Here is a 14,684-nt window from a genome sequence, read left to right as displayed (position 1 = left end):
ACAGGGTTTTACAACCACAAGAGGATGAGCCAAAAGCATCTGAATATGATGTGGCCAATGCACCTGCTGTGGCACACGCTTCTGCCCAGAATCCCCTCAATTATTGTGGGCTCACTTAGGTTCCACCAGCCCACCCATCTGACAGCCACATGCAAAAGCTACCACCACCCGCCCTCCCACCTAAACAGATAACAGTCCTGCAAACAGCCAAGCATTGCTTTCACAGCCCCCTCCGCTTGGCGTCAATTTATGTCTTATATTTATCACGTGAAAAGGCTACTTGCCAGGCAGCAACCAAAAATGGGCAAGACAGAAAAAAAGTGGAAAGAAATATTTGTGTGGCTCAAAAATAAAACAGAAACTTACCAATTTAACATTGTCTCACACACCCATGTCAAATCACAGATATACTGTTCCGAGCACTTTTACATGGTGCACTGTGGCTTCAGCAGCGACAGAGGCAAGCTGCTCACATCCTTGCTGACTGCTGAGATGCTCTTAGCCAACACCCTCTGGGTTTTGGAGCTCAAGAGGGATACTTCATGCAGGTGGCCACTTTTTCCATGGAAAGACATCGCAGAAGCCTATGACATCATGCCACTCATGCTCAAGGCAAACTCCTCCAATTTCTGACAGCATGCATAATGCGGCTGGAATGCCTGCCAGTACATCACAAACATCCTGACTAAGGAGGTGGGGGAATGGGCAATTAATGCTGACTTTGACAGAAAGCCGCTGACGTACTTGTTGCCCTTACTTCCAGATTTCTGGTGTGCTCCCTACTCCCCAGCATGTCACAAACTTAAAAATCCATAAAATCATAGAACAGTTACTGCACAGAAGGAGGCTATTTAGCCCATTGCATCCCCGCCAGCTCTCTCTGGAAGAGCAACTCACCTAGTCCGACTTACCACTTTTTCCCAGTAGCCCTGAAAAATGCTTTTGCTTCAGATAATTATCCTATTGCCTTTTAAAGTCCTCGATTGAATGTGCCTCCACCATACTCTCAGGCAGAGCATACTCTCAGCACAGTGGCGCAGTGGTTAGCACCGCAGCCTCACAGCTCCAGGGACCCGGGTTCGGTTCTGGGTACTGCCTGTGCGGAGTTTACAAGTTCTCCCTGTGACCGCATGGGTTTCCGCCGGGTGCTCCGGTTTCCTCCCACAGCCAAAGACTTGCAGGTTGATGGGCAATTTACAACAGCCAATTTACCTCTCGTGTAGGTAGGTGGTAGGGAATATGGGATTACTGTAGGGTTAGTATAAATGGGTGGTTGTTGGTCGGCACAGACTCGGTGGGCCGAAGGGCCTGTTTCACTGCTGTATCTGTAAATAAATAAAAATAAATAAATAAATTCCAGATCCTAACCACGTGCTATGCAAAAAAAGTTATTTTGCCGTTGCTTCTTTTGCCAATCCCCTTCTATCGGTGTCCTCTGGTTCTTGACCTTTCCACCAACGGGAACAGTTTCTCCCTATCTGCTCTGTCCAGAACCCTCATGATTTTGAGAACCTCTAACACATTTCCTTTTAATCATCTCTTCTCCAAGGAAAACAGCCCCAGTTTCTCCAATCTATCCACGTAACAAGCTCCTCATCCCCGAAACCACTCCCGTAAATCTTTTCTGCACTCTCGAATGCCTTCACATCTTTTCTGATGTGTGGTGCCCAGAAATTGACAATATTCCATTTGAGGCTGAACCAGGGTTTTATACAAGTTCATCATAACTTCCTCGTTTTTCTACTCTATGCCCCTATTTATAAAGCTCTGGATCCTCTATGCTTTATTAACTGCTTTCTGGACCTGCCTTGCCACCTTCAATGATTTGTGCATAGGTACACATTTATGCACCCCCTTTAGAATCACCTCCTTGTTCTTCCTACCAAAATGAATTACTTCACACCTCTCTGCATTAAATTTCATCTGCCACTTTTCCACCCATTCCACCAGCCTGCCTAAGTCCTCTTGAAGTTCATCACTATCATCCTCACAGTTCACAATACTTCCGAACACTAATCCCTGGGGAACCCCACTATATATCGTCCTCCAGTCCAAAAGGACAGGTTTGCGGCTGCCTGCAATGAATTTGGCCTAACCATCAGCCTCAAGAAAACGAACATCGTGGGGCAGGACTTCAGAAATGCTCCATCCATCAATACTGGCGACCACGCTCTGGAAGTGGTTCAAGAGTTCACCTACCAAGGCTCAACTATCACCAGTAACCTGTCTCTAGATGCAGAAATCAACAAGCGCATGGGAAAGGCTTCCACTGCTATGTCCAGACTGGCCAAGAGAGTGTGGGGAAAATGGCGCACTGACACGGAACACAAAAGTCCGAGCGTATCATGCCTGTGTCCTCAGTACCTTGCTCTATGGCAGCGAGGCTTGGACAACGTATATCAGCCAAGAGCGATGTCTCAATTCATTCCATCTTCACTGCCTCCGGAGAATACTTGGCATCAGGTGGCAGGACCGTATCTCCAACACAGAAGTCCTCGAGGCGGCCAACATCCCCAGCTTGTACACACTACTGAGTCAGCGGCGCTTGAGATGGCTTGGCCATGTGAGCCGCATGGAAGATGGCAGGATCCCCAAAGACACATTGTACAGCGAGCTCGCCACTGGTATCAGACCCACCGGCCATCCATGTCTCCGCTTTAAAGACGTCTGCAAACGCGACATGAAGTCCTGTGACAACGATCACAAGTCGTGGGAGTCAGTTGCCAGCGTTCGCCAGAGCTGGCGGGCAGCCATAAAGGCGGGACTAAAGTGTGGCGAGTCGAAGAGACTTAGCAGTTGGCAGGAAAAAAGACAAAAGCGCAAGGGGAGAGCCAACTGTGTAACAGCCCCGATAAACACATTTTTCTGCAGCACCTGTGGAAGAGCCTTTCACTCTAGAATTGGCCTTTATAGCCACTCCAGGCACTGCTCCACACACCACAGACCACCTCCAGGCGCTTACCCATTGTCTCTCGAGATAAGGAGGCCGAAGAAGAAGTCCAAAATAACACTATTCTGTTTCCTGTCATTCAGTCAACTTTGTATCCATGTTGACACTGTCCCTGTTATTCCATGGACTTCAACTTTGCTGACAAGCCTGTTACATGGCACTTTATCAAATGCCTTTTGGAAGACCCTGTACACCACATCAACCACATTACCCTCATCAAAAAACTCAAGCAAGTTAAAGACAGTGTGCCCTTAACAAATCCACACTGGCTTTTCTTAATTCATGCACATTTGTCCAAGTGACTGTTAAATTACACAAAAGATAATCCGGGATAAAGTTTTCTCATCATGGTGGTTAAACTGACTGGCCTGTAGTTGCTGGCTTTACCCTTACACCGTCTTTTGAGCAAAGGTGTCAGATTTCCAATTTTCTAGTTCTTTAATACCACCCCGTATTGGAGGAGAATTGGAAGATTATAGCCAGTGCTTCTGCAATTTCTATCCTTACTTCCCTCAGTACCCTTGGATGCATCTCATCCGGCCATGTTAATATAATCAGCTTTAAGCACAGCCAGCCTATCCAATACCTCAATTTTTAGTCCATCCAGTGTCTCAACTACCTCCTCTATCACTGCAACTTGGACAGCAACTTCTTCCTTGATAAAAGACAGATGCAAAGAACTCATACTCTTTTGACTTTTCTTTTTTCACTTCCCCTCCGAACTTTCTATATTCAGCCTGCTTTTCGCTTGTATTATCTCCCTGACATCTATCATATGCACCCTTTTTCTGCTTTATCCGACTGTTTATCACTGTCATCCAGGGAACTCTGGAAAACTGCACAGGTATGTCCTGTCCCAAAAAGCAGGACAAATCCAATATGGCCAACTACCGCCCCATCGGTATACTCTCACTCAATCAGGAAGGTGTCGACCACTTACTCAGCAATATCTGCTCACCCATGCTCAGTTTGGATTCCACCAGAGTCACTCGGTTCCAGACCACAATACTTAGTCCAAACATGGGCGCAAGAGCTGCATTCAGGAGGCGAGGGTGACCGCCCTTGACATTAGGCCACATTTGACCTTCCGTGGCATCAAGAAGCCTTAGCAAAATTGAAGTCAATGGAAATCGGGGGGAAATTCTCCACTGGTTTGACTGAGAATGACTCTATAGAGTTATACAGCAGAGAAACAGGCCCATCGCATCCGTGCCGGCCATCAAGCACCTAACTATTCTAATCCTATTTTCCAGCACTTGGCCCATAGCCTTGAATGCTATGGCATTTCAACTGCTCATCTAAATACTTCTTAAATGTTGTGAGGGTTCCTGCCTCTGTGCATTCGTGACTCCTCAGATACTGAAGCAGTCTGTGTTCACCTGATCATCATCCAGGCTTGGGCTGATAAGTGGCCAGTAACATTTGTACCACACAAGTGCCAAGCAACAACCATTTCCAACAAGAGACAATCGAACCATTTCCCCTTGACATTCAACAGCGCTACCATTGCTGAACCCCCATCAATGCTGACGGCTACCATTGACCAGAAACGTAACTGGACCAGCCACATAAATACTGCGGCTGCAAGAACAGATCAGAGGCTGGGAATGCTGCAGCAAGTTAACTCACCTTCTGACTGCCAAAAGCCTGTCGACCATCTACAAAGACGCAAGTCCAGGAGTGTAATGGAATATTCTCCACTTGCCGAAATGAGTGCAGCTCCAACACTCATGAAGCTAGATACCATCCAGGACAAAGCAGCCCACTTGAATGGCACTCCAAACACCACCTTCAACATTCACTCCCTCCACCACCAATGCACAGTGGCAACTGTGTGCACCATATACAAGATGCACTGCAGCAACTTCCAATCCCACAACCTCTACCACCTGGAAGGACAAGGGTAGCAGATGCATTGGAACATCACCACCTGCAAGTTCCCATCCAAGTCACACATCATCCCAACTTGGAACTATATCACCATTCCTTCCCTGTTGCTGGGTCAAAAACCTGGAACTCCCTTCCTAACAGCACTGTGAGTGTACCTATACTAAATGGCCAGCAATGTTTCAAGGAGGCAGGTCACCACCACCTTCTCAAGGGCAAAAAATGCTGGCCTTGCCAGCAACGCTCACATCCCATAAAGAATTTTTTTTTAATAAATTGTTTGTCCTACCTTTCCCCCTCGTGAGAATGTACCTTGACTGTACCTGAATTATCTCCTCTTTGAAGGCAGCCTATTGTTCTGTTCAGTCTTGCTGGACAATCTTTGATTACAATTTTCCTGGGCCATATCGGTTCTCACCCCATTGAAGTTGGCCCACCCCAATTGATTTTTACCCTGGATTGCTCACTGTCCTTTTCTATAGCTTACCTAAATCTTACAACGATCACTGTTCCCCTACTGACACTTGATCGATTTGACCCACCTCATTCCCCAGAACCAGATCCAGCAGTGCCTCCTTCCTCATTGGGCCAGGAACAAACTGATCTAGAAAATTCTCCTGAACATACTTGATAAACTCTTCCTTCTCTCTGCCCTTAACACTATTACTATCCCAGTCTATATTAGGATAACTGAAGTCTAGGTCATCTCAAGATTACAGAGAGTCACTAATGCATCAATGCGTTAGAATAGGAAACTTTAGGAACAAGAGTAGACCATTCAGTACCTCAAATTTGTTCCACCATTCAATTACGTTATGGTTGATCTATATCTTAAACTACATTCACCTGCCTTTGTCCCGTAACTGTGAATACCAGCTGATCACAGATCGCAAGCATAGATTTGTAAACGGTAGATCGTGCCCAAGGTTGATAGGGTGCAAATTATTGACCTGATTAGAAAATTGGCTGAGCAGCAGGAGCAAGAATAATGGATAATTGGCAGGATGTGACTAGTGGTGTTGGGGCTTCATCTATTCACCATATTTATTAACAACCGAGATGATGGGATAGAAAGCCACATATCCAAGTTTGATGACGACACAAAGCTAGATGGCATTGTAAGCACAGAATTACAAAGAAATTATTAAGTCAATGAGCAAAACTGTAGCAAACACATTTCAATATCGGCAAATGAGATCCATTTTGGACCAAAAAAGGATGAAAAGAGTACTTTCTAAATGGTGAAAAGCTAGAAACAGTGGAGGTCCAAAGAAACTTGGGAGTTCAAGTACATAGTTCATTAAAATGTTATGGAGAGGTACAGAAAACAATCAAAAAACGCTAATGGAATGTTGGTCTTTATATCTACTGGGTAGAAGTAATACTGCAGTTATATAAAACTCTGTTTAAATCACACAGGGAAGCAGCTCTGGGCACAGCATGTATTTACCAGAATGGCACCTGGACTCCAAGGGTTAAACTATGAGGAGAGCTCACACAAAATAGGGTTATATTTCCCTAGAATTTAGAAGGTTAAGGGGTGATTTGAGCAAAGTTTTCAAAAATATTAAGAAAACATAAGGAGAGGGAGTGAAATTATTTCTGTTAGTTAGGAGCGCTAGGACTCGGGAACAATTTAATAATTAAAAGTCTGACTCTAGGAGCAAAGTGAGAAAACATCTTTACATGCAAAGCGTGGTAGAATTTCAGAACTCTCTTCTCCAAATGGCAACTGATGTTAAATCAAATGTTAATTTTAAATCTGAGATTTGATATGTTTTGGTTAACAAGAATCTATTAAAAGGAATATGGGGAAAAAGGCAGGTATATGGAGCTAGGTCACAGATCAGCTATAACCTCAGTGAATGGTGGAACAGGCTCGAGGTGGGTGGGGGGGGGGGGGGGGGGAATGGCCTACTCCAGTTCCTGAAATATCCTTGCCTAACAAAAATCTATGAATGTCAGTTTTGAAATTTTCAACTGACCCAGTCAGTTTTTTTGGGGCATAAAGTTTTACATTTTAACTTTCCTTTGTGAGAAGAAGTGCTTCCGGACATCACCCTGAAGGACTTAGCTGTAATTTTAAGGTTAGGCCCCCTTGTTCCAGAAGCCCCTACTAGAGAAAATAAAGTTTCGCTTTGTCTACCCTATCAAATCACATCATTTTAAACACCTCAAATTATCCCTAAATCTTCTATACCCAGTGGAATACAAGCCCAGTCCAAGCAAACTGTTCTCAATTTAACACTTTTAGCCCCAGTATTATTCTGGTGACTCTGCATCATCACCCCTCCAAGGTTAATTTGTGCTTCCCGAGATGCAATACCCAGAACTGAATGCAGAACTCCAGATGAGGTCGAACAACAGCTTTATACAACTGTAGCATAAAGTTCCATCATTATATATTCCAGCCCCCATGAGGTGAAGACTAACATTCCATTAACCTCTAATTATTTTATACCTGGCCAACAGTTTAGTGAAATAAAAACAAAATACTGCAGATGCTGGAAATCTGAAATAAAAACAAGAAATACTAGAAATACTCAGCAGGGTTAATGTTTCAGGTCAGGTGACCCTTCATCAGAACTAGAACAGTTTAGCGATTTTGGTACATGGACTCCTAAATCTCTGCTCATCTACAGTTCCTACCTACTCACCATTTAGAAAATATGTATTACTGACAAAAGGAGACCTGTTGTTTAAGCTTTTAGTCTTGCACTCATCAGGACAGAAGCAAGAATGCCAAATTTCAAAGTGAGCAACTATTTATACTGCACGAGAAAAGGGTGCGGGTTGATTCTCCATGGCAAGGCCTCGACCAGAGTTGACTTACCAACCAATGGACCAGGGAATTATTGTCCCCATGCTTTTTTTAAATTCAAAAAGGTGCAACACCGGGACACATTCCTTTTGCTTGTAAAGGTCAGGTCCCTGCATATGAATATATGCAACTTCTAGCAAGTGAACGTTACGAGCCCGACTGATCTTAAACTGGCTGTTAGTATAATTCTCAGCACACTCTGGATTGTTCAGTAAGCGCTGTCCAACCGAAATAGGGTGCATCAAAGCTATCCTTCTGGATAATGGCTACCCAATCAGATCATTGCTCATTGTGTATTGCACATACTCGTGAATGGGCCGAAGGCAATTACGTTCGGACCAGAGAAGCGTCCAGTTTACCGCAAATTACCTTGGAAGGGTAAGGCATCTCAAAAATTTCAGCAACAGGTGAAGCTAGCCATTTCACACTGCTACTGTATAGTAACATAAGTGGTATTTTCCACCAACAGGATGCTGCTGTCAAGCCAAAATACGTTCTGCCTACCACACAAATGAGTAATGCGATATAATGAATTCCAGCGCTGGTGCGAAGCCAGGCACGTAGGCATACGTCCCACAACTGGCATCAGTAAAGTGATGGAAGGTGGCATCAACAGTGCCATAAAGCAGCACTTGCTTAGCAATAACCTGCTCAGTGACGCTCAGTTTGGGTTCCGCCAGGGCCACTCAGCTCCTGACCTCATTACAGCCTTCGTTCAAACATGGACAAAACAGCTGAACTCAAGAGGTGAGGCGAGAGTGACTGCCCTTGACATCAAGGCAGCATTTGACCGTGTATGGCATCAAGGAGCCCTAGCAAAACTGAGGTCAATGGGAATCAGGGGGAAAACCCTCCGCTGGTCGGAGTCATACCTAGCACAAAGGAAGATGGTTGTGGTTGTTGGAGGTCAATCACCTGAGCTCCAGGACATCACTGCAGGAGTTCCTCAGGGTAGTGTCCTAGGCCCAACCATCTTCAGCTGCTTCATCAATGACCTTCCTTCAATCATAAGGTCAGAAGTGGGGATGTTTGCTGATGATTGCACAATGTTCAGCACCATTCGTGACTCCTCAGATACTGAAGCAGTCTGTGCAGAAATGCAGCAAGACCTGGACAACATCCGGGCTTGGGCTGCTAAGTGGCAAGTAACATTCGTGCCACACAAGTGCCGGGCAATGACCATCTCCAACAAGAGAGAATCTAACCATCTCCCCTTGACATTCAACAGCATTACCATCGCTGAATCCCCCACTATCAACATCCTAGGGGCTACCATTGACCAGAAACTGAACTGGAGTAGCCATATAAATACCGTGGCTACAAGAGCAGGTCAGAGGCTAAGAATCCTGAGGCGAGTAACTCACCTCCTGACTCCCCAAAGTCTGTCCACCATCTACAAGGCACAAGTCAGGAGTCTGATGGAATACTCTCCACTTGTCTGGATGGGTGCAGCTCTAACAACACTCAAGAAGCTCGACACCATCCAGGACAAAGCAGCCCACTTGATTGGCACCCCATCTACAAACATTCACTCCCTCCACCGACGCACAGTGGCAGCTGTGTGTACCATCTACAAGATGCACTGCAGCAATGCACCAAGGCTCCTTCGACAGCACCTTCAAAACCAGTGACCTCTACCAACTAGAAGGACAAGGGCAGCAAATACATGGGAACACCACCACCTGCAAGTCCCCTCCAAGTCACACACCATCCTGACCTGGAACTATATCGCCGTTCCTTCACTGTCGTTGGGTCAAAATCCTGGAACTCCCTTCCTAAAAGCACTGTGGGTATACCTACCCCAAATGGACTGCAGCGGTTCAAGAAGGCTGCTCACCACCACCTTCTCAAGGGCAATTAGGGATGGGCAATAAATGCTGGCCTGGCCAGCGTCGCCTACATCCATGAATGAATTTAAAAAAAACAGCACATCCCTTTGGCTGTTCGCAACAGGCCGAGTACTGATTGTACTCAAACGGCCCATACTCGCAAAACTTAGAACACATTGTCTAACGTTAGATGTGATTCCACAATTCCACTTACTGAATAATCCAGAGTGTGCTAAGAATTACATATGAGCCCCTGGAGTTGATTACTGCTTTGCAATGCATTTCCATAAATCAGTATTATAGATTATGCACTACTTTCTGAAACAGTTATAAAATGTGTTCTAAATTGATCCAGGAGTAACTATCTCCTTACATGCCATTACCTTTGCTACATTGCTGAGCGGACTGCTGAAATTTGAGTATCTCTCTGTGCTTCTCCTTTACATAAAAGGTCTGTATGAGATGCTTTTCTATAGGTTCAAGATGCTAGAAGCCTAGATATGCATATAATTACCTTTAGGTTGGTTTAAATTTTGGCAAATATTGTCTGCATCAACAGATATAAAACCAATGATTTTAATTTATAAATGTGCTGTAAATACGTATAAATTGAATTTGTCTTCAGAGGTAAAGTAAATAGTTTGGTTATTTAAAAAATTTTGTGAGGTTCCCTATAGCTCAATCACGAAGTGCACTCCCCAGTGAAGAATTGAATCAAACAGACCAAGAAGGTTCCAAGCTCAATCCCTGTGTTGAGATGGTTGATCTCAACCAGGGTGGCAGCCAGCCCAGGTACTCAAATTGCAGTCAGCACTCCTTGGGTGGGGAAGAGTTAAAAAAAAAGTCAATCAGATGTTCCTACTACCGATGGCTATCCAGTGATCTCTGCAGAAAAGTGTGCTTGTATGAACATTAGGCAATGACAGGATCGGGCTGTGCTCCAAAACTGCCACCCTCCCCCATGCACAAATAGTCTGCCAGTGTTCCTTTTCTCAAGCTCAAATTCATGTGAAACGTGGTCAAGTATGAGAAAGCAGCTAATAGCCATGGAATCACTCAAGTCTGCAACTTCAAGAAAGAGAGGGTGAAGAAACCGAGAGTTGCACAATGCATATTTTCTGTAACCTTCACATACATGGCAGCATTGCAGAGTTTATGCAGTATGTAAAAAATTAAAAAGCAGTTTTTAAAATGGTAGCCCACAAGAGAAAAATATTTACTTAACTATCTAGATGTTTTTAAAAATTCAGAAAAGGCTCAGCTATTTCATAGAAAGTGTAATTTCTGCAGCGATGTCTAAATCTATAATATTCTACTAAAAATTAGTAATTTGCCTGCTGCAACATGCTAACATCAGGAGATAGTAAATTGAAGAAATTAGTCATACTCTTCACCACTGGTTTATGACTTATCAGCACTGCAACTGAAGGATGTGGCATTGATTTCTAAAGGAAAGCTTTAGATAACCAAGAACATACTGCTATTCATTTCAGAAATGCAGAAGTCAGTCATGCAACTGTGGGGATTGTTTGGACATTAATTAAAATGAAATTAAATTATACAATAAAATTACCATTAGTTTACCAACGTCTCCTCCAGTTAAATGTAACTGCTGACTAGTCTCATGTGCAATACTCCATTAGAAGCTTTACAAAATACTACATAATTTTAAACTATTTTGATTATACCCTTTACACAATATCACTGGAATAATCTAACCACACTCATTTTAGAGCCAAAAGCCAGTACTTAAACAGCAATATCCAGAGGGATTAGCAACACAGGGAAAGGAGTGGGGGCAGGGTAGGATCACCGCCACATCAGAATCATCGATGCTCAGTAAACTGCACCATTCAGATTTAAGACTATAACTGCAATTTTTAAGAAATCATTTTGAATCCGCCCCCTGCTCCTCCCCTCTAAAAAGTGCTGATGCGTCTAAATATTCATATAGCCCACTGTACTGCAACCCGTGATAAATCGACATTATAAATTATTTCAATCCCAAGAAATAATAATTTCAGCCCGACTGAAATCTACATATCCTATATGCTTTCAGTTAAGATGCAAGCAAACTGGAGGATTACAATCCAAATCCTGCTTTCTTGCATATGACGAAAACATTTACCTGCAATGTCCTACCTTTCGTTCGGTACATCAAATTCAGAAAGCGCATTTTTTGTCTGCGATGTTTGAAAAATTAAAGAACCAGACTTCCTCAGCAATTCTGCTCGTAAAATATTTACTATCCTCTAACACTGGTGCTACATTATCGCCACCGGATCCAGAGCTATGAATACAACCGGTCACCCACCCACCCCTTGCAAGCTTCGACTCCATTACAACCAACAGAAATACCAGTGGTGGAGAAAAGGAAATAAAACCCGAGAGCCAGGAATACCAGCGAATACCTGGGAATAAATGGAAGCGGCAGCAAACAGCATCCCTAAAAATACCAAGAGTACGAACAAACTGGCAGCACAAATACGCGCGTCAATAGAATTAAACTGTAAAACATCAAGGAAACAGCAGCTAAATATTGGCAAGTTTAAAAAAACCCCATCAGTTCAGCATTTAGACATTGAAATGCACCGTTTGCGATGAGCAGTGAGAGCTAACGTTCAATGGAGAATGCTGGGGGTGGGGTAAGGTGGGGGTAAGGTGGGGGTAGGGGGTAGGGGGGGGGGGGGGCTCGCTTGGCTATGATAGGAAGGTGAAGTCTCTTACAGTCCAGGTGCTTCTTTTTGGGTCCCATCACTTCGTGGGTGGTCGCCTTGCAGACAGCTCTGGCCACGGCCGAGCCCGTCACACTGTACTGAGCAGCCGCGATCCGGTCCGTGATGGTCTGGCCCGACATCTTCTCGCTTCAATCTTCCTCTCTCCTTCTTCCCCCTCTCTCACTTGGCAATGAATAATTGATATTTTTTTTTTAAAAAAAGAAGAGAGAAGGGAAGGAGGAGGATGTCAATGAAACTAAATATGAAATGTCGCAAAACAAAAACGTAAGAGAAAGAAAGAAACGAATCCGCCGCTGGCCGCCTGTTAGATACCGAGAGAGAGAGAGAGAGCAGCGTCTCGGCGAGGAGGAGGGAGTGAGGGAGACACTCCACTTCACTCACTCACTCACTCACTCAGTCAGTCAGGGGGAGGCGGGAGGAGCTCCCCCGGCCTCTCTCACTCGGGAAAAAGCCGCCACCGCCAAACAAACCGATTTTAAAGACACGTTAACGGGCGGAGCGCGATACGGCAATGGCGGATGGAGAGCGGGGAATGGGCGCAGGGTCCCCCTCCCGCTTCACAACAACAACAACAAGATGAATCTCCAGATCAATGATGGAGAGTCGGGCCGCAGCAACGCCGTTTATTGCCCCGCCCCCCAGGAATAACGGCCCCCACCCCCACCAGCTACCGGCTCGACCGCCCCTCCTCCCTCTTTCCCCGGTGTGAAGGGCCCGCTCATACCGAGGGCTCGCCGCTACTCCCCGGGACCGCTTTCACTCCCACTCCGAGGAGGGTTTTGGATAATAAAATGGCGATTGATTCGGGGATTTAATCGGATTTTTTTTCTCTATCTCTCTTCCCCCCCCTCCCCTCTCCTCCTCCTCCATTGACACGTCACTAACAACCCCCACCCCACCCCATTATTAAAGGGGAGGGTCAGCCAGCTCTGAACTGCGGCAGGACACCGGGTCTGCCGACACAAATTACACCTGTGTGCTCTTGTTGGAGGGCGTGCTACTTCATTCAGTTGTGTTAATATCGATTCTTTCCCCTCACCTTCCTCATCACAAGAGTGCAAACTTTAAACATTAAACACACGCAATGACCTTTCCTCAAAGCTCCTGAGAGTTTGTGCTGATTCTCTGGACCTCTGGAGGTTGCACTGTCCTGCCCCAGCCGTTCTTGCATTCATTCTTACGCCTGCACGCTATGTTTACAATTGTCCAAGCGAGTTGCTTCTCTGCTGGTTAGTTTGCAGCTTTTTGTAACCACTGTTATGATCAATTACTTACCTTTTAAGTTGTTGCTGATTCCTATTGTGGTTTCAACATCTTTTAAGTAAACAATTCAATATCACTGGAAACATGTTTTTTGTAGACGTTTGGACGAAAAATAACTGTGCTGTGAAATACCAACAAGCCGTGTCATCGTATTGAGTTGTAGCTTTGATTCATCACCCCAAACCAGAGTCAGCAAACAGCGATATGATTGTGGGAAAGTTTGCATGAAAGAACAACACCGATGTCTGACTACCCATTCTATCCCAATGCCTATCCTGACACATGTATAACTATGCCATTAATGTACTCCCTTGTAAATATCATGTTAAGAAAATGTGCAACTGCATCAACATACAAAGCAGAGTATGATCTTCCTCTTTAAAAAGAAAATCCAAGAATAATCTTGACTCTTAAATATTTGACTGGCTTCCTATTTGTGTTTGTAGTAATTCTCTTCATGAGGTAAGATTGCATATTTAAAAACTTTTTGGTATTTCACTCCAAGGTTTCTACATTCCCAGCGCTCCCTGTGTCTGCAAGAGCTGAATAAATTGGTGACTCCTCTACCTCTAATTTTTACACACTCCTTTATTGACGGAGGCACCTTCTCATCACATGTCACCACTACTGTTTCTTTCAATTACAATGAACTATGGTTAACTATGCATAATGTGGCACCTTCGAAACCTGCGACCTCTACCACCCAGAAGGACTAGGGCAGCAGATACATGGGAGCAACACTATCTTCAAGTTCCCCTCCAAGTCACACATCATCCTGACTTGGAAATATATCGTAATTCCTCCTTTGTTGCTGTGTCAAAAACTGGAACTCCCTACCAGCACTGTGGGTGTACTTACACCAAATGGACTGCAGCAGTTCAAGAAGACGGTTCACACCACCTTCTCAAGGGCAATTAGGGATGGGCAACGAATCACAGAATCATAGAATGATTACAGCACAGAAGGAGGCCATTCAGCCTGTCGTTTCCATGCCTGCTCTTTGCGAGAGCAACTCACCGAGTCCCACACCCCTGCCTTTTCCCTGTAGCCTTGCCAGCAATGCTCACATCCCAAGAAATAATTTTTTTTAATCATAAACAGCTTAGGTTGCACTGTCCCAGGAATATTCCAGATTTGATCCTCAGTCTCTCAGTTAGTTGAAGTTGCAAGAATATAAGAACATCCAAGGCTGAGAA

General features: G+C 44.6%; 1 protein-coding gene across 3 annotated transcripts in view; it reads right to left on the bottom strand.

Annotated features, from left to right (window-relative positions):
- Positions 1-13,068, bottom strand: part of snap91a (synaptosome associated protein 91a) — a 235,946-nt gene extending 222,878 nt beyond the window's left edge. For all 3 annotated transcript variants that reach the window (XM_068026003.1, XM_068026004.1, XM_068026005.1), the window contains exons 1-2: positions 12,950-13,068; positions 12,215-12,387 (exon numbers count right to left, since the gene is read on the bottom strand). In XM_068026003.1, coding sequence (XP_067882104.1) covers positions 12,215-12,344 — 130 coding nt within the window. In that variant the 5' untranslated portion in view covers positions 12,345-12,387; positions 12,950-13,068. The remainder of the gene's footprint in view (positions 1-12,214; positions 12,388-12,949) is intronic.
- Between the last annotated feature and the right edge of the window lie 1,616 nt (positions 13,069-14,684).

This window comes from Heterodontus francisci, chromosome 3 (genome assembly GCF_036365525.1).
Source record: "Heterodontus francisci isolate sHetFra1 chromosome 3, sHetFra1.hap1, whole genome shotgun sequence".
NCBI lineage: Eukaryota > Metazoa > Chordata > Chondrichthyes > Heterodontiformes > Heterodontidae > Heterodontus > Heterodontus francisci.
The sequence above is the reverse complement of the archived record's forward strand: the minus strand, read 5'-3'. Positions and strand labels throughout refer to the sequence as shown.